This window comes from Ruditapes philippinarum, unplaced genomic scaffold (genome assembly GCF_026571515.1).
Source record: "Ruditapes philippinarum isolate M1 unplaced genomic scaffold, ASM2657151v2 ctg4502_1_1_1_1, whole genome shotgun sequence".
NCBI classification, from domain to species: Eukaryota; Metazoa; Mollusca; class Bivalvia; order Venerida; family Veneridae; genus Ruditapes; species Ruditapes philippinarum.
The window spans coordinates 101,676-127,134 of NW_026861015.1; the positions used below are offsets into that span (position 1 = coordinate 101,676).

At 32.9% G+C, this 25,459-nt stretch overlaps 1 protein-coding gene across 1 annotated transcript; it reads left to right on the top strand.

Annotated features, from left to right (window-relative positions):
- Positions 1-55: 55 nt before the first annotated feature.
- Positions 56-23,584, top strand: LOC132714223 (uncharacterized). The gene is made up of 7 exons (XM_060697027.1): positions 56-192; positions 13,503-14,091; positions 14,429-14,587; positions 16,260-16,916; positions 17,448-17,606; positions 20,650-20,692; positions 22,997-23,584. Exons 2-7 carry the CDS (start codon positions 13,528-13,530, stop codon positions 23,080-23,082), a joined length of 1,668 nt encoding a protein of 555 aa, XP_060553010.1. The 5' UTR covers positions 56-192; positions 13,503-13,527; the 3' UTR covers positions 23,083-23,584.
- The last annotated feature ends 1,875 nt before the right edge of the window (positions 23,585-25,459 follow it).

The following is a 25,459-nucleotide window of genomic DNA, read 5'->3' on the forward strand; positions in this document are numbered from 1 at the left end:
CAAAACTATATACTATTGACAAGTAAAGTTATAATTACTGATCATGCGACACACGAGCAATGACTTAATCGGCGATCTCATGGTTAAATAGTTATCAGATAAAAACTTTTCTGCAGGCGTTTTAAATTGTGACGAATTATCATTTATTAAAACCGTTAACTTAATGAGAGGACTTAATGGATTAAATGAAAGGTTCGTATAACTTGTTTTAAGCCCCTCCCCCACAAATAAGGGAGGTGTATATAGTTTTTGCAGCGTCCCTCTGTCCGTTATCCGTTCTTACGTTTGCATTCACTTTGTGCCAGGTCCATAACTTTGTCTTGAATAATTGTGTTAAAATGCGGTTATATCAACGAAAATGTGTAGAGCCTCTTTAACAAATATGATATTTGTTAATTTACAGGGTTCTGATGAGGAATTTATAAAGATAAATATCAAATGTCTAAAATTACTCGTCTGAACCCCTGGGGCTAGTGGGCGTGGGGGATGTTTCACGTTTACACTATCCCTTATAGACATACACTCAGTACCGCCTCCGTGGTCGAAGGATTAGAGTCGATGACTTCTAATTCACTTACCTCTCTAGCGTGGGTTCGATACCCGGGAGATGCTTTAGTAGTTTAGCACGGAGGAAGGTAGTCTAGTACTGGTGAAACTCTCCAGGAACGATGGTTAGGAAACAACCCGCCTATATGACTGAACTACTACGTAAAATGAAACAATCAAATTGAGTCTGCAATTTTCATGTTATTTTGTTTTCATTGACCTTTTCGAAAACCTAACTAAACACCGTTTTCAGGTATGTTACGGATTTAGCGCTGGGGAATTACACCAAATGAGGTACATAACACTATTACATGAAATTTCTATTTTCTATCATTATTTTGCCGTTTAAGGTAAAAAAAAGCTTGATTCGTTTGAATAATATCAATGTTCTTTAATAATATTTAGGTATAGATGGTTACCAAAAATAAGCTATTTTCGTGAAAATAAGATCGCGGCTTCGAAAACAAGAATTATTTTTGAAATAGTGCTTTTATCTGTTTAAATAATGATGTTAGTTATATACTTTAACTTATGCATTCTTTAAATGATTTTACAGCAAATTAAGTTTTCAGAACCAAAAACATCTAAAAAAAAAACGAAGTTTGAGCCGAAAATTGCTACGTACGAAAATAACTCAAATCGCCATGTTAAGCGAAAATAAGATCAGGTCTACGAAAATAAGATTTGTTTTTGATATAATGTATTAAAAAAAACGTATTTTTGTTTGCAATTAAATGATTTGCATGAATGAAATAGTAAAAAATGAAATGTTTTGTAATGAAATATTCGACGTTTGTTCGGTAAATATGGTAAATATCCCAAATAGTATAGAAAGAACACATGCGAAAATAACCAAGATGGCGACTACGAAAAAAATGATTTGTAAGCATGGTTCAAAACTTATATTATCACATAAACCGCGGTATGTAGGTATTAATTATTTACTAAATAAGAAATTTACTTTCGTATATATCATATATTTTATTTTTGTATGAACATTATTTTCATACAGCTTTTATTTCCTTACAGCTCTTATTTTCGTAGAGTACTGTATAGATTTTATTTTCGTACGTACATATTCTTATATAGATCAAGATTTTATTTCGTAGTCGTTGTATCTGGTTATTTTTTCTTTTATTTTGATACTTTTTCATCACAATTTACATTTCTTGTCTGATAAGAAAACATTTAATTCTTAAATCATATTTGAAAAATCATTAAAAAATTCAATATAAGTTATGAACCATGTAAATCTTATTTTTGTAGTCGCCATCTTGGTTATTTTCGCATGTGTTCATTCTATACTATTTGGCATATTTACCATATTTGCCGCACAAACGTTTGCTATTTCATTACAAAACATTTCATTCTTTATCATTACATTCATACAAATCATTTATTAACAACAAAAATACGTTTTTAATTTAAGAAATAAAACGGCGGGGGCGCGGAGCGAAAACACTCTAATTAGCGCCCCGCTAATAAGCGTATTCTCGCTCCGCGCCCCCGCCATTTTTACTTGTTTATTTTGCGGGGTCGCGGGACGAAAACACGCTTATTAGCGGGGCCACACAGCGAAATTTTTTAATTAAACTTCGCCCCGCGCCCCCGCTAATAAGCGTGTTTTCGTTCCGCGACCCCGCCGTTTTATTTCTTAAATCTCCCCGCGGGGCGAAGTTTTATTTACTTAACTTCGCCCCGCACCCTCGCTAATAAGCGTGTTTTCGCTCCGCGCCCGCCATTTTAACTTGTTTATTCTCCACTTTTCGCTTGGCGGGGTCGCGGGACGAAACACGCTTATAAGCGGGGGCGCGCAGCGAAGTTTTTCTTATTAAACTTCCTTGCTAATTAGCGTGTTTTCGCTCTGTGTCCCCGCCATTTTAACTTGTAAATTCTCGACTTTTCGCATGGCGGGATCGCGGGACAGAAACACGCTAATTAGCGTTGGCGCGCGGCGAAGTATCATTTATTTAACTTAGCCCGCGCCCGCGCTTATTAGCGTGATTTTCGTCCCGCGACCCCGCCGTTTTATTTCTTAAATCTAGCTCCGCGTTCCCGCGGGACGAAGTTTTATTTATTAAACTCTGCCCGCACCATCGCTAATAAGCGTGTTTTCGCTACGCGCCCCCGCCATTTTAACTTGTAAATTCTCGACTTTTCGCTTGGAGGGGTCGCGGGCGAAAAACACGAATGGCACAAATCAGCCACCATAGAGAACAAACTATAACTTCGCTTTTAATCGAATTTGTTTGACAAAATATTTATATAATAAAAAGAAAGAACATCACAGTATATATAATCAAAACAGCATCATAATACTATTGAAGATTTCTAGAGTTATCATTTCGTGTGATGTTTGCCTTTTTTAAATAATACCATACGTTTGTAAGTACTTTATTGCAGTAATTCTATAAATGTTGCCATACTAGGCCGACTGTATAAATAACGCTTAATATATTGGCTGCGTAGATTTTCATAAGCACTGCATTTTAAAACAAAATGATACTCGTCTTCGAGCTCATTAGCATCACAGAATTGAGAAGTTCTTTCGTGTTAATTTAATTCCATATTGAAGAAGTATTATTTATTATTTACTTATAAATGAAATATTGAGAAATATTGATAAAATAAAATTCGTATTTTCATTTTCCGTATTTTCACTGTAAAAATTTATTTTTCACTGCAGTGAAACATATTTTCCGTATTTTCACATGTGTCTTGCCGGACTACTTTCTTTTAAATTCTGCCAGTACACAAAATTTAAGGAAAAGTCTTTCAAATTTTAATGTCAAAAAAAGAAAAGAAAAATGTATATAATAAACAGAAAATTTAAGTTTTTTCTATCAATACATGATTTATTTATCTTGTGGCATGAAAATTACCATATTTCACTCGTGGCTACCGCCACTCATGAAATATTTATTTTTCATACCACTCGATGAAAATAAATCATGTATTTATAGAAAAAACTTAAATATCCTCTATGTATTAATCTCTCGGTTATAATATCAAATATATATAATTTATTATAAAAAGTGGTCGGATGAGAAAGCGAAAAATTGTCAAAGTCAAAGTCAAAATATCTTTATTTTTCATCAGTTCACAAAAAGTGACAACATGATACATTCTAGAAATTATGAAAATATTAAATTCGGGTAAAAAATAGGACAAAATAGGCTAGCAAAGATCGCATTTTAGAAAAGTGAGGATCCTTTCATGAAGAAAGGGAAAAGTTGATTTAAAGTTTCTTCTTTTGTATATAATTTCAGGCTACGAGAAAGTGTGAGAAAATTATTATATTCAAATATGACAAATTGATTCAAAAAAGATAAAATAAAAAATAAAAACTTATAGGCGGAGAAAAATTGATTGAAACGAAATCAATGTGCACCGAACGGTTTTTATTATTATCTCAATTTGTCTTGTAATGTCGATTAGGTTTTTTAATGAAGCGTTACGTAAGGCAACGCTTTACAGACCAATGCGCGTGTGGTCTGTGACCTATATCCGCGTGGCATATACCCAGTCTGAACACAAAAGAGCCGCGTCACGACAAAACCAACACAATGGGCCAGCGACCAGCGTGGATCCAGACAGCCGGTCCGGATCCACGCCGACCGACAACGAAGTAGGGTGATTTGTTTTTCTCATTCGAAACGTCTGGCCTATTTTCAGCAACTGACATGGACTTATTTTACTTTTTCCTATTTAAGGAACAACAAAGTGTTATCATAATATAGCTATTCAAATTTCAGCAAGCGTTATGTGTAATTGTATTATATCATTTAATAATGCTTTTATCAAATTGTACAAGGATGACCTCGATCATATCACTATTTACATACTCGAGTGTACTATATATTTTATCAATTTATAAATGATGATACGGTGGCTCTTAAAATAGTGAAAAATTGAATCCAAAACGAGAAAATTGAAAATGTTACAGGCTCAGTTTGATTGAGTTTCTTCATGAACGGTACTGAAAACTGCAATGTACCGCCCGTGCCCCTAGCACCGGCTTAAGCATAATTCCACCGGCCAAAAAAATGCTATAATTTATTCAATGTCTCTAAAGTTTCTGATTTTGATGTTCCGTTACAGTTTACGAAACGGTGCTCATTAGCCATATAGCTGAACTATCTTTTATTTGATTGCCATTACTAAAATCATTTTTTTTTTTTGTATGAAGAACTGTTTTACATTTTTCAATCCTTATTGTTTACTTGATAAACTTGAAAGAGTACCTTGATCGAAATTTTAAAATTAAAATAGTTTGATTTCTAGAATTCCTATGTATTTATGAGGTTTAATGTGTCGTTAATATTATCAAATGTCACACATGTTTCAAAGTTAGATTTTATTTATTACAGGAGTGCTAGATATTGTATCGGCCTCTCTTCATAGTCAAAATTGTATACTTTATTAACATAAGATGCAAACATATCAAAATGTTCGTAGTTTCAATACTTTATGTAAAATTTCATTAGTCGTCCGTTTTTAATTTCAGAAAGAAGTTGGTTAAGCATTTTTGCCTTGTTTTTCAAATTCCTTATTTACTTCACTTAACTTTTATTCGTAAAGAGTATTTTTGATACAAACAAAAGAAACAAACAATGTAATTTGTGATCTTATGATTTGGAAGGATAGGATGAACGTTGTCTGGTCAAACTTGAAATAAGTTTGGGCCCTCGTTGAAGTCCATTTGACACCTGTTAAACAATGTATGTTTTATTATAATTTTGTGAGCTTCAGATCTCTATGTAAATTAATGATCAACATTATTTTTTATCCAATCACATTGTAGTATTTTTCAAATTTCTGCTAAGTCTAACTTTGGTTAATGTGTACTAACTAAATAAAATTTACTTAATCTGTCGTCTAACCAGTCTAACAAATTTCAATAATGCATTATATTAGGGAGGAGTTAGAGCTGTGGTTTGCACTCTGAACTGTAAAATATCTACAATACCAACGTAAAAAATTAAGCGAGGTCATGTGTTTCTAAATGTGAGGATTCAATCAATTAATTTATCATGTGGGGCACACAGAGACAAATTATTACATTGCTACTTTTTATATCCTTTTAACTCTAAGAAAAATGTCTGTTATAAATTGCTGACTGTTTTAAACTTTATATTTTCTAGAAAAAGTAACCAAAATTTCAGTCGATAGGAATGAACTGCATTAACAATACTTGATATTAAGAATACAATGATTACATTTTTTGGCTGGAAAACTCATTGTACCACCTGTAAACCTAAATAGACACACAGAAAAAAAAGTCAACTGTTTTTCAAATGAGCAAATCAAATAGGGATTTTAAAATTTAGTGAATAACTTGAAGCTAATAACGAATTTGTATCAATTAATAATCTCTAATTTATTTTTCTTAATTTTCCATTTATTTTAAAAGGATGTACACATTTCATTAACTCCATTGTTTTACCTAATTGCATTGTTTTCATTGCTGGGTTTTTTCCAGATATTTTATAGAAACATGATAGTCTTATTGTAGATAAAGGTATAAATTCTGTGACATTTCAGTAAAAAATGTGCCTAATTATATGTTGAAAGGGCCATTTATTTAGCTTATCTAAATGTGACATGTTTTAAACTTGACAAGGTGTAGACATCTTGTAGAGCGAAAGGGCGGAGTTGGAGTTATCGGAGTTATCGGTGATTTAGAGAAATGCCTTGTTTTTGGTTGAAAAAAATAATGTTGATCATTAAATAGGTCAATGTTTAATAATACAGGCTTGACCAATTATTTTTGTTAATATGTATTATTTAACACTAACCTATACTTAATGACAATGGCGCATAATTGACTCCTGCAAAATAGGTATTAAATCAACAAGCGTTAAGGGATGCTTGCATTAATCACTAGCATTTATGAAAAGGTTCACATGCACGCAACACTTAAATATACAGTGTTTTGACAAAACTCATCCATTTATCTGTTTGGGTTATCTTGATATTTTCTGTTGTAAAATTTATATCAGCAAAGGTCAACTTTGTAAAACTTTGTTCCGCTTGTGGTTTGATAACCTATGATTATTACGTAACATTACATCTTCCTACAATCAGGAAGTGTAATGCTTCAAAACAGTATTTTTCTCACCGAATTAAAAATAAAATTATGATAATGACTACGGTCAAACAGATGTAATAATCCTGTGCCAATTTGGTTTGAACTGACCATGTATTTGTGTTTAAATTGTTTACCATCGCAAACCGACTAGTTATAGAAAATAAAAGTATTAAATCAAAAATTTATTTAATTGGTCTAACTCATGTTTTCAAGTGTAACAAACTTATGATAAATTTTGCTTAACACCGTCTTTAATATATTTAATTGCTATGATGTAAACTTTTCCAATAATTTTTATGACTAAAACATATGCTTATATACTTTTTTAAAAGAAGCCCTTATTTATATTTTTTAAGTATCTTTATTAGAGAAAAATAATTAATAAAGATGCAATGTCTTTTGTGCAACATACTGTTCTTGGTATATTTCACTGTCTTTCGTGTAACATTAGTCATACCTAATTCAAATGTTTATGTCACTAAAATAAAAATCTTAAAGTAAAAAATAATAAAAATATTAAAAATTGTTATATTTCATATAAAAACTTCAACATTTCTTAACAAGAGTAAACCTACAAACGATATCTATATAGGACAGACATACATGTGCATGTAAATTAATCTATACATGTACAATGTTGTTACCGTGACATAAACAATGTTTAATCATTGTGTGTTTAAATATCCAAATAATCACAACGTATTTAGTAAGTATGTGAATCAAGTCAGAAACTGGGTCTAAAGAAATCTGATCTTTCAAATTCAGCGCCATTAAAAAAGAATTCAGAGGGTCTATAAGCAATAATATGCCTCTCGACTCAGTGCACGTGTTAATAGGGGATATTCAGTTGAAAGTTGTCCTTGCAGAAATTAGGTAACTGCGTAGAAACAAATACATGTATTATAACATTATATTTACAGTTAATAAAAGATTTCAAATTATAGTAACTTCATGCTTTGACAACTGTAAAAGTCTTAATTGTTTACATTGTTTTGCAACAGTTTCGATTTGGATGATTTCAAAACTTTTCTTCATTCCTCTTTACTTGGAATCTTTCAGCAAATAATAGAAACACTTATTTACATGTTTTGAGAATATAATTACTACATACTTGACCAATAGGTACATTTTGATTTGGAAAAAAAACCGTTTCGTATCGGCTTAGTAAAATGACATATAATAACAATTTCTTATGGATCATAGGTTTCAAGCGTAAAATGCCAACAAATAGTACTGCAAAGAATATATGACATGTAGCAAAATGGTTTACACTTACGAAGGATTTTCCAGTCCAGAAAATCACCATGACAATCACATCTATCAAAAACTTTTAAATGGTTTCAATCGGTTCTAGGGGCGGTGTCGGAGAATATTTTGACAAGTTGTTCAAGTTCTAAATTATATCAATAGCAAAATAGCATGGCCATCCTTTAAGCTCCTCTGTTGACCATTAAGCTTTTCATGGAGGAGATCTTTAAATGACCCTTGCCAGATGCGTCTGAAATGTGAATTGTTCGTGTTGTCATATACTTTGCGCAAATTGACATACATAGAGAATACTAAAATAAATAGGCTGATCAAAAACTAAATAAAAATAGTTTCGTGTCAAAACTTGAAACTTGTTTCATAATAGGCGGAACTAAATAAAATGGAATTTTGAAAGGGTATCTGACGACCTTGTTTATATTTGCATATTTTATTTAGTTTCGCCAATTGTTTTCTCGTTAAGGGCACGACTTCTTCTACTTAGGGATCATACGCCACTTTTCATGGAATGACACGACCGTGTCACATAAAGTCTCCATGATAACCGCCATAGGAACACAACTGTGTATGTTTCTAAATGCAAAATTTTACTATTTTCTTGTTTAAATGTTGAATTCTGCTTAAAACGATGCAAGGGGAGTCGTGGATCGAGCCTACAAGATTTTCCAATTTTGTCGTTTTCTGCGTTCTTTAGTGATTCTGTTTTTATTTATTATTTTTTATAAAAGAGAAAACTAGTTGATGATAAAGTTGCAATGTCTTTGGTGCAACATACTTTTACTTGGTGTATTTCATAGCATTTGCTGTTATGTAATTGAAATGACTATTTCACTAAGATAAATATTGATACACAATAAAAATTGTTATATATTTCATATAAAAAAACATTCTTTTAACAAGAGTAAACCTTTAAACGATATCTATATAGGACAGACATACATGTTAAATAATCTATACAATGATGTCACTGTGAACATTTACATGTCCATTATCAAAAATCTGAAAAAAAGCTGTAAGTGAAAACTTGAAACTTGTTTATTTGATTATTAAACGTCTAATTTTATAAATATTATCAATAACGTTCTACAAAGAGATACAAAGTAATATCAAATCAACAGCATTACAATTTCATAAAACAAACGATGTATTCTGAAGACATCATATATAATTATGCGATTTTCAACAAAAGAAATGCAATTATGTGAAAGTAAAAGTAATTTGTTCAATTTCTACTATAAAAACATAACAAAATTTAAAATGTTGGTTTAGAAAGTTCAAAAAAAAAACTTGGTATCCTACCACAAAACGAAATGTAAGAAGACGGGAAGACACAGATCTACAATCTTATAACTATACTGCTTAACATAATATGCAATAGTGCAACTTAAAACGACAAAGGTCCTGAGGAGTGTGCCATTACAACCACATAAATAATGATATATAATTGAATTAAACATAGAGATAATTATCAAACAATATTTTCAAACAACCAGAAAAAGTATCACAGAAAAAGTATCAAACTGACTACATTTATAGAAGATGCAAGTATCAAATAATCAATAAATTGGTTTAAATTACGTTTTATTTTCAAGTGTAAGTGACTGAATGATAATCATTGCTTTGATGTATGTCATTTTTGTACTGCAAAATGTGGTATTTTTTAAAGTCAAAAATATACTAGTATACCTTTAAAATGCTCTTGTTTCTATTTTTTTACATTAAATTTTAAAGAAAAAATAGCTGTTGATAAAGATGCAATGTCTTTTGTACAACATACTTTTACTTGGTGTATTTGAGAGCCATTGGTGGTTATCTAAATGAAAAAGGAGCGTCCGTGGCCGAGTGGTTAAAGTCGTTGACTTCAAACCACTTGCCCCTCACCGCTGTGGGTTCGAATGCCGACAGGGACTTTGGATTCTTTCCTGTGAGGAAGCTATTCAGCTAGCTTACGGAACGTCGGTGGTTCTACTCAGGTGCCCGTTCGTACCTGAAATAATGCACGGAAGGGCGTCTGGGGTCTTCCTCCACTAGTAAAGCTGGAACGTCGCCGAATGACCTATACTGTGTCGGTGTGACGTTAAACCAAAAACAAAACAAACAAACAAACAAAAAATCTAACTGAAATGATCATTGCATTAAAATTAATCTTGAAGCACATTAAAAATTGTTATTTTTCATATAAAAAACAACATTCTTTTAACAAAAGTAAACCTACAAACGATTTCTATATAGGACAGACATACATGTGAAATAATCTATACAATGATGTCACTGTGAGAATAATATGCTATCTATATCAATTTTATCAGGTGTGAATGATATGGGCTAGAAGGGGCTTTTTTCTTACATAATTTATTTGTGACCAATTGCACACAATGGTACAAAGATAACAAAACTTTTTCATAAAATAACGACAATACAATATATATCATAAATTGAAATAAAGATAAAGCATTTAAATGACCAATTTAATTTATTATATCATCTGACTGATTGTTTGCGCTTTTATTTTATCAAGCGATTGTGTACTAAATGTTTTGATATAAACGTTTCATTTGATTTCAGGGTTTTTTTTATATATATTAGAAACATGTCACAAACTTGTTACATGAAGAAAGTAGCGGTTAAACTTGAATTCTTTTTGTTACAAGTTGCACAAATGTAAGCAAAGTATTGTTTTGACCGTCATTTACTAAATTGAGTCATTACTAAAAAGCAAAGACAAGAACAAGATAGTTCAGGTAATTGGTCATTTTTTTTTTCAAAAAAACTATCAAAAATGAAAGGCTATTGTGAAATAAAGATAAATATAGAAAATAAGAATCTCTAAAGAAAGTCAAAAACGACAAAATTGAAAATGTTGCAGGTTCGATTTGATTGAGCCTGTTCCATGACAGTACTGCCAAGTTCAAACTACCGTACACCGGCCTAAGCAGAATATAACATTTAAACATGAAATTTCAAAATTTTGAAAATAAAACAATTCTGAGATGCAATTTAGTAATAAAAACACGTCAAGGATCCTGCGATATATACAATTCACGCGAGTTTCGTTCAATTCGTTGCATCACCTTTTTCCAGATACAGTATTTACAGTATCACTTGTATTTGGCATTAATATTGATTCGCCTTGTAAAACTTGGCAAAATATAAACTCTCCAGTTAATTGCATAATGTCGTTAATAAACGTTTATAAATATTTTGGAATGGGAAACAATATCCAGTTAAAACCTGTCAAATAGATGTTCTTTTAACTTAGATTTTGAAGAGAATATATAGGTTAATTGCACTTTTCTAAAAAAGAAAGTTAGAAAAGAGAATAAGTTTTTTGTCCTGGGACTAGTTCCGTCAATTACAAATAAGTATAGCATTATTTCTTCCTGATTATATTATTATTTGAAGATTTGCAGCCATGAATGTTGTTTCCTTTTCGTTTATTATGTTGATATTACGAATTTATACGACTTTTTACTCATAATAATACAACACAATTATGACGGCCTATCAAGAATGACCTTGACTATCATGGTACTGTTAGTCATATATCAATCTAATCTTTTAACAATGTCAAAATGTTTATATCACTTAAAATTGGATACTCTCTTGTAAAGTAGATAATTTCACTTACAATGTACAGTAAAACTTGTCATATGTGACTTTCCATGGGACCATATCAAAAAGGTCACATATCCAGGTTCCCAAAAAAAATCATCAGTTGTTTCAAAATGCTATTTTTACTTGTTTGTCTTTTCTTTGATTGTGTTTTCTTTGTGTTACATATATGTAATATTTAAATATGGTTTGTTGAAGATATAAGATAATTTTTATTTAAATACTTTATTATAGTTAAAATGTTTTTAAAAATAAAAATGTTTACATGCATACAAATACAATGTATTATAGATATAAAATTTTAAAAGAAGAGTTTTTAATTTTGATTTCCAGTCTTTCACAGTTTTTACATTCACATCTCCTCTTTTGCCACTTATGGTCCCATATGATATACTGTTTCTTAATTTGAAAGAGTCACGCCAACCATTTGAGGCCTTAAATTCAGTCTTTCCCAGCTGTTGGGCAAATTCAATTGCTTTTGTCTGTAACATTGGACCTGTAAGGTTGATGGTTCTTCCCGTTACATCACGACACCATGCCAATGTAAGGTCGTTTTCTTCTTCATTCCCTGGAAAAAGAAGGAGGAATGAATTTTCTGCTCATACATGCAAAGTTCAGACAGTTAAAAATTTAAGTTTGGGGGTGTAGTGTATAAACCAGGCATTGTTGTCTTGTAAATCTTTGCTTTATTTTTTCTATCAATTTAGTGAAAAAATACAATGAGAGCGAATAACGAAAAAAAATACCTGTGAGATAAAGACAACGTTTTGAAGAATTGAGCATGTTAATTTCAAAGTCACTCAAAATGTCGGCCTTTCGCTTCCGGAGCGTCTGTATCTGGGTTTTGCCGACGCCCATTTCCTAAGCAATTTTGTAGGCTGGGGTGCCGGCATCAAGCTTTTGATTGTCTGAATTTTTTCGTCAAGAGTTACGTGCTTTGTCAGCCATATTTATATGATCTGAAGAGCCGGATGTTTGTACATGTTTCTATCCCCACGTTCTATCAGTTTCTATCGGCACATTCTCAGACGGTTGAAATTTACTGCTTGGTCAAGTAGATGTAATCATGAGATCATTTATTTTTAAACTTGGACAGATATAATGACTAATAGCTTCGTAATTATCAATTAACACCTTTTGCAATGGTGATAAACATTCAAGACTATGGCGCTCAATTTATGTATTTGAAATAGATTATTTTTTGTGACTTAAATTGACACTACGTATTTTTGAACATTTCCCGTGTTGTACCGTTAATTCATTAATCTTACAAATAATCTGTAAATTCAAATATTATTAGGCCTGTTTCTCGCATAACATTGATAACAACCTCGAAACAGATTAATAAACTGAAATAATTACAATTGAAATCAACAAGAATTTAGCAAGAAAGTAACTAACCCAACATTTCTAATTGAAATAAGGTACGCTTTATTTCCTGTTCGTGCCTGCAATGTATACACATCCTTTTTACTACTGTTTCTAAGAATCTTCAATTAAGTTTTCCGTTGTTGAATTTGCGTAAATTAAATTTCATATCCAAGTAACTGTAATAACTTGCAAATGCGGTAATTTAAAATAAATTTGCTTGGCCTTTTTGAAAGATGAAATTTTATTTCATCTCGTGACATTCACAAACAATGGCTGTTGTGGAAGTGGACACGAAATATAAGATTGTTACTTCTTAAAATGGGATTATCGTTGTAAAAAGTAGTTTAAATAATTAAGATATTTATCTTCGCTTATTACATGTATAAGAACAAAACAATTATATTCGAGTAATACATTTGTTTTGTTTTTTTGTTTTTGTTATTTTTTTGTTTTGTTCTTTTTTTTCTCTTTTTTTTCTCAAAAAAGCTTCATAATACACTTCCTTGATAAAAATGTCAAACAAACATTATATATGTAATGATAAGATTAAGGTTTTTCAGCGAAAATGTAATTTTAAGCGGCGTTTAAAACTTATTACCACTTTTTTATAATACAGACTGACGAGTCCTGCATGAGCTGTAATGGCTAGTAAGGTACTTGCTGATGATCTGTTTAACAATTGGGTGCGCGGTGTAATGGGATTAGAATACTTTCAGGAAGGTCTTCAAGAATTTGTAGGAGACAAAGTACTGCAATGCCGTGACAAAGCAGTTCATCAGATATTACTACCATTGCAACTACAACAATGTAACCAGTGTACGTCTCATAATCTTTCACCAGAACATTTAAACTCAAAAAAGGCATGTAGCAGAAGCACATGCAATCAAAAAAGCCCGCAAAACTGTTTTGGGAGTAAACCAGGCGGACGCAGAAAATGCCCTAATGGCGTATGTAGTAAATTCTACGACGCAATTATAGATGACCATGTGTTTAATGATCCATTATGGAAGAATACTGACCCAAGTACGTGGTGTTCCGATCCACATGGATGGGGTTATGGAAAATGTTTTCAAACAACTAAAAGTCCAGGAACATCGGCCAAAGACACGGATGCCGCTGGTCTGCTCAGCATCATTATAAACAACAAATCAATGCACAATTTTGTGTCCGGTATGAATCCTCTTACAGCAAGTTGGTTTCATATGGTAAGAAACGAAATACTGCGCATACTTAATAAATGAGTCTGCTTTCATAAAAAAATAATTTTTATTCCTTGATTACTAACAGATGATACTTAATTGTTAAGAATTGACATTCATTTATTTCAGTTTAAAGATAACCTGTAAGACATTGGTTAATTTTATACACCTTAAAATTTTATATCTAATCAGACAAAGGATTTCTTTAGGTAGAAAACATATATTAACTTCATGTAGATGTACATGTATATTTCACATCATTTTACATGATTCTGATAAAGTAATGGACACAATTTGTTTTACCTTCTTTACAAATGTACATGTACTATAATAATCTTTTCAGGCGAGGGACATTCGAAATAAAATTTTACATAGCTCAAAGCTTGAAGTCGACGAAGCAACTCTATGTTCTTATTTGGACGTGTTCATAACAGTTCTTCAAGATCCAAAGTGTCTGCTTAATGATAATGCGTCAAAGAATGCGGTAGATAAACTTACACAGGTATATAATATCAGTTTGTTTACAATCGTAAAACAATGAGTTTCTGTTTTTTTCCAAGTGATCATTGAATTTCTCAAGATATGTCATCCCAATGTTTTTTTTAGTCCCCTACCGGTTTACCGGAGGGGACTTTAGGTTTACCCTCCGTCCGTCTGTCCGTCTGTCTGTCCGTCCGTCCGTCTGTCTGGCCGTCCGTCAGTCCGTCCGTCCACAAAAATGGATCCCGCGATAACGCAAAAAGTACTGAAAATATTTTTATGAAACTTGATATATGGATAGATGGCAGTATGGAGATTATGCACGTCTTTTTCTTTTCTTCCGATGTTGAAAATTCTGGTTGCTATGGCAACAAATAGACTGGCAAATTTTACACATAACCTGGAATCCGCGATTACGCAAAAAGTACAGAAAATATTTTTATGAAACTTGATATATGGATAGATGGCAGTATGGAGATTATGCACGTCTTTTTCTTTTTTTCCTATGCTAAAAATTCTGGTTGCTATGGCAACAAATAGACTGAAAATATGGCAAATTTTACACATAACCTGGATCCAGTGATAACGCAAAAAGTATTGAAAATACTTTTATGAAACTTGACATATGGGTAGATGGCAGTCTGGAAATTATGCACATCCTTTTCTTATCTTCCTTTGTTGAAAATTCTGGTTGCTATGGCAACAAATAGACTGAATTTCAAGATTTCTGATTTTAGTTTTTAAGTTTTTTTCACTATAAGTTCTTTTTTTCGTAAGATATTTTCTTCAAACTTTAAATATAAGTTGCTAGTCATCAACCACATCATATGTGACAAGGTTTACAACTCTAGCACAAAATTTATCAGAATTACCTCCCTTGAGCTTAAAATTTTCATGAAAAAAATAATTGTTTTTAATAACTTCTTTTTTTCTGAATGTATCTACTTCAAACTTCATATGTATGTTTCTTCTTATCACTCAACAATTGTGAGAAAGGTCAATACTCTAGCAAGACTTTTTCCAGAATTATGCCCCTTTTGAACTTTTTTTCGAGAAATTGGTAATTTTTACTCCAAATTCTTCAATCATTATAGGATTTTCTTCAGCTCCTTCAGTGTCCTTTAGTCCGTCTGTCTGTCTGTACATAAAAACTGTTTCCTGTGATCACTTTTTAAGAACTTTTTCAACAAATTTACTTAAAATAGAAACATAAGTGAATGGCCAATGGCCCTTCAGAAAGTTGCTGGGGTTCTAACCGGTAGGGGACTTATGGATTGCTTGCAATACTATGATAATTGCTTGTTATTATTTGATATTAACTTCTAATGATTGTAATTGTATGTGTGTGCGCGTGCGTGCATGTGTGCATGTGTGTGAGGTAATCCTTATCATTGAAGCCTCACATCACATCATATATATATATATATATATATATATATATATATATATATATATATATATATATATATATATATATATATATATATATATATATATATATATATATATATATATATATATATATATATATACATGTATATGCTTTAACGTGCTTGAGATGTCTAAAATCAAGTGATTTACCCAAAATTGATGAACATACCTGAACATTAAATAGTATTATTACACTGTAAAAATAACTCATCAATGTTTTGTAAGCAAAGTATATTTCGCTTATGTATCCATCTGCTTTACAGTTAAAAAACAATACAATACACATTACCCAGGGAGACACTGTATCACTTCTTGAGAATAGAAACAAGGCGTTGACTGAACTTGACGAAAGAACAGCAGAATCATTGCGTAAACTAGATGAAAAGGCATTTGCTGTGTGGTATGATTTAAAAGAAGATGTTGTTAAATTAACGAAAAAAGCTTTAACTGAGGTTGAAATCGCTGGGACGTCTGTAAAAGAAACTTTATCTGTAGAGAAAAATGAAGGTATATCCGACATAAACATAGCCCGTGCAAGTGCAGAACGAGATATTGCTAGAAAGATAAATCATGGTTTATCTGACATTAACACTGCCCGTGCGCACTCAAAAGAAGACATTGTCGAGATGACGAATGATTGTTTATTCGAAATTAAAAAAGCTGAGACAGAGGTCTTGCAAAATATTATGTCGGAGAGAAGACTATACATTGACGAACAAAAAAGTGACGATATCGCTGATTTTCAAACATCTGTGACGCAGATAAAACAAGATGCTTTATCAGCCATCGCTAAGGCGGTTGAAAAAACAGGAAAAGAGGAAAGTGTTTCATGGTCTGCGTGGACAGAATCTTTACTCAAAAATGGTCTTCGGAAATTTAGATGTAAAGCCGAAAATTCGAGACCAATATTAGATTCAAAGGTTAGCTTTAACACTATTTATTAACGCTAAGTATGCACCACTGGCGAACTATTTGGTTCTTTCTCATGACATGTAGAACAAGAAAAATAAAAAATACATAATCGAAAATATGCGCTGTAATCTGCGATCCCGTTATTGAGTTCATAAGGTCTACGAAAGGTATGTCAGCAGGAGTGAGTGAGTGTGCTAGTTAGATAGTTTGGTACTAAGATCAATTAAAATATACAGTCAAACGTAGAGGCGTGGGTGTTTATTTCCTTTCGTTTATACGAAAAAAGAAAAATCATCACCCGTGGGTGATTATTTCCTTTCGTTTACACGAAAAAAGAAAAATCATCACCCTTATATATCAAATATAAACAGGCTCAATCAAACCGAGTCTGCAATGTTTTCAATTTGGTCGTGTTTTGCTTTGTTTGTAGATTCTGATTATTCTTTATTATTGTAAAACCCGTTGACTTTTTATGAGAGTGGCGATCCCACTTGATCTTTGATTGAACAGCGTTAAACCCTTATAATAAATCGATTCAGGTAATACATGCAAAACAAGATCACCAAGAAAATGTGACATTCAATGAACAAAACCCCCAGCACAACCCAGCGACACAGCACAACCAGGAAGGAGCCCAGCAGGGCACCAAACAGGACGTGACACACGGCTTATTCGCAGACTGGATCTCAACATTGCATGTGAATATATGGTTTTTTTTTTTCATTCTTAATAGACTGTTTCAAATAAAGTGTAGAAACACTTTGATCTGTTGTCGCCGGTTGCGAGAAAAGATCTATATATTCCTAATATTTTCCCCATTTATTTTTCGTGAACTTAAACTAATGGGAAAAGTATATTTGCATAAAATAGAGTAAAAATAACACAACAAAATTGAAAATGTTGCAGGCTTGGTTTGATTTAGGCTGTTCATGGACGATACTGGATACTGCAAGTAACCGTCCACGCCCCCGAGCACCGGCTTAAGCAGAATTCAACATTTAACATGAACTGGTAAAATTTAGAATTTTGAAACATCCACATACGTGTCTATATGGCGGTTATCATGGAACCTTCAATATGACACGTTAGTGCCATTCTATGAAAAATCGGCATATGGTCCCCCATTCGGAACTGCCTCGGCTATTATCTATAATAACCTCGGAAACAATACGGATTGAAAGTACTTCTACCACAAGGTTTCAGTTGTAAACAGAAACAGAGATAATGTAAAAAGAATGTATATATTTGACATCTAATTATGTTCCGGTACTCTTATGCTTGAAAATATGTCTGACAACAATTTGTAATTTAAATATGCCCACTGATGTTCAATTTTAAACAAATCCGACTAAATGTCAACAGGTTGGTTTTTTGTACTTTCGGTTTCTACAACCATAATAATTAATATATTAATGATGTATTGTTTGCTTTTGTACCAATGAATTCACTATTTGAGGTGGACTTTTACTACATATGTTGGAAATAAACTTGTCAACAACTCCCAGCATTAAATTAAAATTTGTTTACATGTTTAGTTTCTTAGCGTAGGGAAGTGCTGTGTGGCAGCTGTAAAAAGTTGCCCCGTACTTCACTTCAGTGTTGTTATATTTTTCTGGTCCTTCGGGATCATTGATACCAGCACTATTAAATGTTGAGAATTGAGTACCGCTCAAGCCGGTGCTAGGGGGCGTGAGGGATGTTGCACTTATTCAGTATCCCTCATGTACAGACTCAATCAAACCGAGTCTGCAATTCTTATGTAATTTTGTTGTGATTAATGCTTCCGAGGGATCACTTTGTTTCCAGATTTTGAGACCGAAATACCGCATCCGTTCTCTGTATTCATAATATTGTGTTCGAGGTCTTTATCCGAAGACTGACGGAAAGGGCCGAGTAGTTGCGATTGATGGTCCCAAAGTAAAAGAGAATTGCATACTCGGTTTGATTGTGTCTGTACATGAGCACGGGGGGGGGGATCACGTAACTTTGTATAGTAATACCCACGAGAAAATGGCGATTGCTAAGCCCCGGTGAGTACCTTATTATGTTAATTTAAGGTGACAAACGTTTCTTAAATCAAAACAAAACCTAGCGCATCATATGCGCGGTAATTTTCTTCAAATGACAATACAAAGTGCATTGTCCTACGTTTTGTGGTTTTTGAGATCATTGTTTGAATTGTGTGAAAATTGTACATTCAGCGATAGTAATTCGCACGAAGCGATATATTTTGGTACCAAAATAAATGAAATAAGCTTTCTTTCTGCACTTAAGACACCGAATCAATCATTTTATTGACATCTGTACTTGTAGAAGTCCATATAAAATATTTTCGAAGGTCTGTAGCCTACAATTGTTTAGTAAGTAAAACGAACAATTTCTGGATAGTAAGTTGCACAAAAACAAAAAAAATAAGTTTCACGCACAATAGCTTACTAAAATGTGACGAATCTATTTTATAATTATTTTGTTTACCAATTTGCAAGTGTGTTCCGTCTACAGTGACAGAGAAACAAATATCGAGAAAGTATTTTAATAATAATTCATATTATTTCATAATACATGTATTCATATACATGTAATTTCATAAAAGATTACTTAACTTAGAAAAAAATAAATGAGACATTGACATTGATACTCAACAATATACGTTCCACATGGCCCTTTTTCACGTTAGATCGGACCCACATCCGTCCTCTGTAGAACTAGATATTTAAAGAAATAACTGTGCAGAAGGAAATATTACAACACTATCATTTACTTTTCAGTATCTGCAATTTAGTCTTAAAATGCAAAGGAGAAGACATTAGCCATATCACATTGATATTTAATGACATCATAGAACTGGTATAAAAAGTTTTTTATTGGATTTATTCTTTTATACAATGACAGAATTTATAAATATACCCAAGAAAATAGAGTGAGATAAGAATCCCTAAAGAAAGCCCAACACGGCAAAATTGAAAATGTTGCAGGCTCGGTTTTGTTAAAAAGTTATGTACATTGTATTACCATTCGCTTATTTTCTTACCATGTGAAAATGTGTTGCTCGTAAACTCTTACTTTTTGTTTGTGATAGATTATGTAACTAAGATATTTAGGGCGTCCATGGCCGAGCGGTTCAAGTCCATTATTTTTTTATATTTGCTTCTCACCGCTATGGATTCTAGTAACACCAGCTTCCTTGAATTCTTTCACCAAACTTGCTTACAAAACATCAGTGCTTTTACTCAGGTGTCGTGATATTGACGGTGTGATTTGAAACCTAGCATCTAAGATTGCGCTAAGTTTTGATTTAAGAAACGTTTGTCACTTTAATTTAACATAATAAGGGTACTTTACCCGGGGCTCAAGCAGTCGCCATTTTCTCTGTGGGTATTACTATACAAAGCTCACGTGTACTGATCCCCCCTCCCCCCCCCCCCCCCTGATGGAGGGAAAGTGAATATCTGCAATATCCCTCACGTCGCCTAGCACCAGCTTGAGCGGTACTCAATTAAAAGACTAAATGCACTTTAGAATATTTAGTCGAGATATTATATAAAAAGGCCGTTATATATCCTCGTTATGATTCATTTTTATAATCGATACCAATGATTCAAAATTTATTTTTAAATGAAATAATTCTTTCGCAAAATATTTATTCTAAAACTGTTGCGCCTTTCATATAGAACGTAAAGACCTATCATTATTTTGTTTTCAATTCCTGGATAATATTATTTCATATCGTTCATTTTACAGGGGATATCAAACCGATGCAGAGAAGAATCATGGAAACTTTTTGGTAAGTGGATTCATCTTTTGTCGTTTTAATTTCATGTTATACCTCTTACTGCTTACGTCACATCATACGTCAATGAAACCTTTTGACAATTTCATCTGATCATCTTTTGGATACCTTCCGAAAATCTTAAGGCAATAGATTATTATCGTGTGATAAATGTCCATCGATATCTGGCAGGCTTGCACGGTGACTGTAAGGTGTACAGATAAAAGCCGAATGAATTCCAGTCAGCTATCGAACGGTATTCCACTGTATACTGTCCGGACCCCATGGTTTTCCGGCATGGATTACGCAAGATTTCAACTGTGAAAAGTAGCCACTTACTTCACTTCAGTGTTGTTATATTTTTCTGGTCCTTCGGGATCATTGATGCCAGAACTATTAAGTGTTGAGAATTGAGTACCGCTGAAGCCGGTGCTAGGGGGCGTGAGGGATGTTGCACTAATTCATTATCCCTCATGTACAGACTCAATCAAACCGAGTCTGCAATTCTCTAGTAATTTTGTTGTGATAAATGCTTCTGAGGGATCACTTTGTTTCCAGATTTTCTTACAGATGACATGTAAACTAGCTTCTCATCTACAGCTTTGAACATTTTCTCCCTTGCAAACTTTTTGTGATTCCTTCCGCCCGTCAACATCACAATTCATCTGTATCGCGGATATTATATGGCTTGTGTCCACTCCAGGTACTTGTTTGGTGCCTTCTGGGTGTCCTGCTTGGGTGTGTCCGGGGGCGGTGTCCTGTGAACGTTGCCTTTGCCTTGTTGATCTTTATTCTTGTTATTTTGTCTTTTAGGGCAAACGCAATTTTTCACTTGGGGACCATATGCCGCTTTTCCACGTCCACAAACTGTTGCTCCACTTTAAAATTGTGGTGTATGGAAATAAAAATAAATACAGAATCCCTAAAGAAAGCCCAACACGACAAAATTGAAAATGTTGCAGGCTCGGTCTGATTGAGCCTGTTCATGGACGGTACTTAAAAGCGCAAGATACCGTCCACGCCCCCTAGCACCGGCTTAAGCAGAATTCAACATTTAAACACTAAAATGGTGAAATTTTGAATTTAAAAACATCGGCGGATGTGTTCATACGGCGGTTTTCATGGAACCTTCAATGTGACACAGTAGTGTCATTCCATGAAAAGCGGCGTATGGTCCCCAAGTAAAAGAATGCGTGTGCCCTAAACGAGAAAACAATGGGCGGAACTAAATAAAATGGAATTTTGAAAGGGGATCTGAGGTTATGCAGCCTGCATTTCACAGATAAGACGTCAAAAGACAAATTTAAAAAGCAGGCAACATATTCTTAGGGTGATTATACAGTATTCAAGAGGAAAACAGAAACCACCCAAGTTGAAAAAGGCCAAACACAAGAAACTAAAAACACCATCAAAATGAATACAAAACAATAATGTCGTGATGAACGATCGTTAAGGATCGAAAATATAACATCATTGATTAAATGTACGGGGAAACTTTTTACAGCCGCCACACGGCACATATAACACGGATGTGACAATGAAATAGAGTAAAACAGAATCCCAAAAGAAAGCCTAACACGACAAAATTGTAAAACGCTAAAGGTTCAGTTTGATAGAATAGATAAATAAAGAATCCTTAAAGAAAGCCCAACACGGCAAAATTGAAAATTTTGCAGGCTCGGTTTGATTGAGCCGGTTCATGGACGGTACTGGAAAGTGCAAGTTACCGTCCACGCCCCCTAGCACCGACTTATGCAGAATTCAACATTTAAACATGAAATGGTAAAATTTAGCCTGTTCATGGACGGTACTGGAAGCCTAAATCAATCCTTCACGGAACTACATTGATCGTTTTTTTTTTTAAATACAACTTTAATGAATTATAAGACAAAAACATAAAAAAACTTACAATTAGCCGTTTGAATCAGCCTTCCGCTCTTTCTCGGAAATGCCGTTCGCTCGTTTTACCGTACACCACACACGTAGCGATGGTAGTGTTTAATTAAAAATATTTTCATGTCATTTTGGTTCGCAAGAAAGAGTAAGGCCTAAGTGTGTACTATATTCAAAAAAAGAATAAAGTGTAAAACAATGATGGTTAATTCTCGGGATCAGAAGAAAAGAAATTTTAGTGTTAAGATTTCATTATCGGCTGTATGTTCTATATGTCTAAATATATATTTTGGTCAATACCAAGTGTAATATTTTATTTTTAAATGATTTTTTTTCACTTTTTTCTGTTATTTGTCAGTGATTCTCTTAATACGTACTGGTACTGGTAAATCATCAAAATTCCTTTTCTTGTTTTTTCAATTGCAGCTGGCAGTCTCAATATTGAATACAAGACAAATACACAAAATAGTAGAGCTTGGTTTACTAAACGAAAGCGGTGCAAGGCAGTTTAAGATTAACGCAATGGAAATATAGAACGGCATTCTTAAAGAAGAGATAACTAAGAAAGCAAGTGTGTAAATTTGAAGACAAAAGCAAAATTGTTACTTTTCTTTTACTCTGTGTTATATTTTTACTGGCAGAAACATTTTATTGAAAATTCCACAGGAGAAATGTATAAGCATTATTCACCTTCTTATTTGTAAACAGGAAAACTACATAGCATTTCCATGTAATTAAAAAAAAAGAATCACATTCACATTGCTCTAGTTATTACACATTTCTGGTGACCTTGTTGAAAACTAGCATTTTACACATTGTTCAGTGACACAAATGACAACATGCTGGTTTTTCATAAAATACGTATGTTGCGCAAAAATATGTTAATCAAGAAGAAAATTACGAAGTTTGCAAAGAATATTATCAGTAAGTAAAGTATAAACATTTTTTAATTGAATTTTTTTACTGAAAGTTCTAAAAAAAACTCTGCAAGATTTGTTCTCAGCAATTCATATAAGTTTTAAGAGTACTTGTAAATGACGTTCAGAAAATCATCCTAAAGACATGCCATTGATAACAAAATATATTAGTCATCTCAACAGTGTTAGTCTTTATCAGTTACATGAATCCTAAATTATTGACTGCATATCAAGTGATTTGATGCCTGTTGTAAATACTATAGAGAAAAGTTAGACAATTTACATTGTCTTTCTTGGGAAATCTTGGTTTATGTCTTTTCTTTAAAAAATGTAGTTAACATGAAATGTAGATTTAGTCAATTTGCAAGTACAAAAATGTGTAAATTGGATTCTTATTGTACAAAAGTTGCCTTGTGCGTTTGTAAATAGCTCTACCTGACTGACCTGTGTATGTACTTTTGGTCTTGCTCTTATCTTGCCTTGTTGATTTGTAAATATCCAACTGACATATACACGTATATATATTATGTATTGTACATAATTTGACTAAATGGTTTGTAAATTGGTTTCTTTTTTATTTGATAATCTTTATGTCAGGTTTGGTAATACAGTTTTAAAACAGATGATAGGCATTCCAATGGGAACTAATTGTGGCCCCCCTGATAGCTGATTTATTTCTTTACTGCTATGAAAGGGATTTTGCTACTTCATACATGCATTTAACAACACTTCCCGCTACCTACATGACATCCTTAACATGAATATTCTTATTTCGATCAGTTTGTTTCTAAAATATATCCCAGGTAACTTAAATTGAATAAAACTAACTTTTCAGACGTTATTACATATTTTGTAGTTTTAAACATTTCTATCATCAATAATACTATAGTAACTAAAATCTGAGATAAAAGTGATGATTTTGATTTTAATATTGTTAAACTATCCACATTTAGATGGAGATGTACCTCATGCTACATCATAAGGGGTGTATATTTCTCAATTAATTAGATTTGCTAGGGCGTACAGTCGTCTTGATGATTTTTAATGGAACGCAATTTACTTTATAACTAACAAACTTCTTAAACAAGGTTATCGCTATCATAAATTGCGTAAATATTTTACAAAGTTTTAACCATCGTAATTCAGACTTATTTAAATTTAATTGTAATTTAAAAAACCCTTTTACGACTAGGTATTAGCAAACCTGACTTCTATTGAGATGTGGTTTACAAACTTCGTAGGATCATGGGTCATAGTAATTTTTTCTGCCGTCCTTCACTAAAAATATCAAACGTTTTATTAAATGAAGGTTATGACCCAATTTATTTAAGGCATACCGCATGCTTGTTTGTTCAACCCTTTTACAGTTGGAACGCTACGTTTTCCTCTTTTTAATTACATCTGGCGGATAAATTGGGAGACTCTATGATGGACAGTTCTTAAAGCCCTTTGGGGCTGAATTGTCTTAATGTACGTCTTCTATCTTGCTTCGTTGGGCCCTTATAGGTGATTTTCTTGTTGCTCTGCCTTCCTTTTAGGCATCGAGTAATTTGGTAATGGTCATTAGGCTGTACCTTTTTCTATATATTTACATAATTTTGTATGTGTTTTTATTTATTTCGTCTAATGTAACCATGATCATTGTTAGAATTTCACTTGGCGGGGATTAATTTTATTTACACTTTCATGTCATTCAGGAACATATTGGGGCTAAGAGTGAGGTTTGGCGCGCCTAAAACCGGTTTAAACTCCCCATTGGTTTAACTACCACTGATCGTTCCAAGGCGGTCCCCTCTGTGTTCCTTCACGTGTTTTTCATGTCTGTAATGTTACTTGTTTTTGGTGTTTACATGTTTTTTGATGTCTGTCTTGTTGGATTGTCGTTGACGGTGGATATTTTCTCAATTCCCCTCCCCTCACCCATTTTTAACCCCCTCCCCACCTTTTCACCCTTACAGCCCTTATTACTTGT

Excerpts from the sequence above, each read along its gene's own strand:
- LOC132714223 (XM_060697027.1), top strand. The coding sequence starts at position 13,528 with ATGGCTAGTAAGGTACTTGCTGATGATCTGTTTAACAATTGGGTGCGC. Across the intron at positions 16,917-17,447 it reads GACCAATATTAGATTCAAAG|GTAATACATGCAAAACAAGA; the intron begins GTTAGCTTTAAC and ends AAATCGATTCAG. Across the intron at positions 17,607-20,649 it reads ACTGGATCTCAACATTGCAT|GGGATATCAAACCGATGCAG; the intron begins GTGAATATATGG and ends TTCATTTTACAG.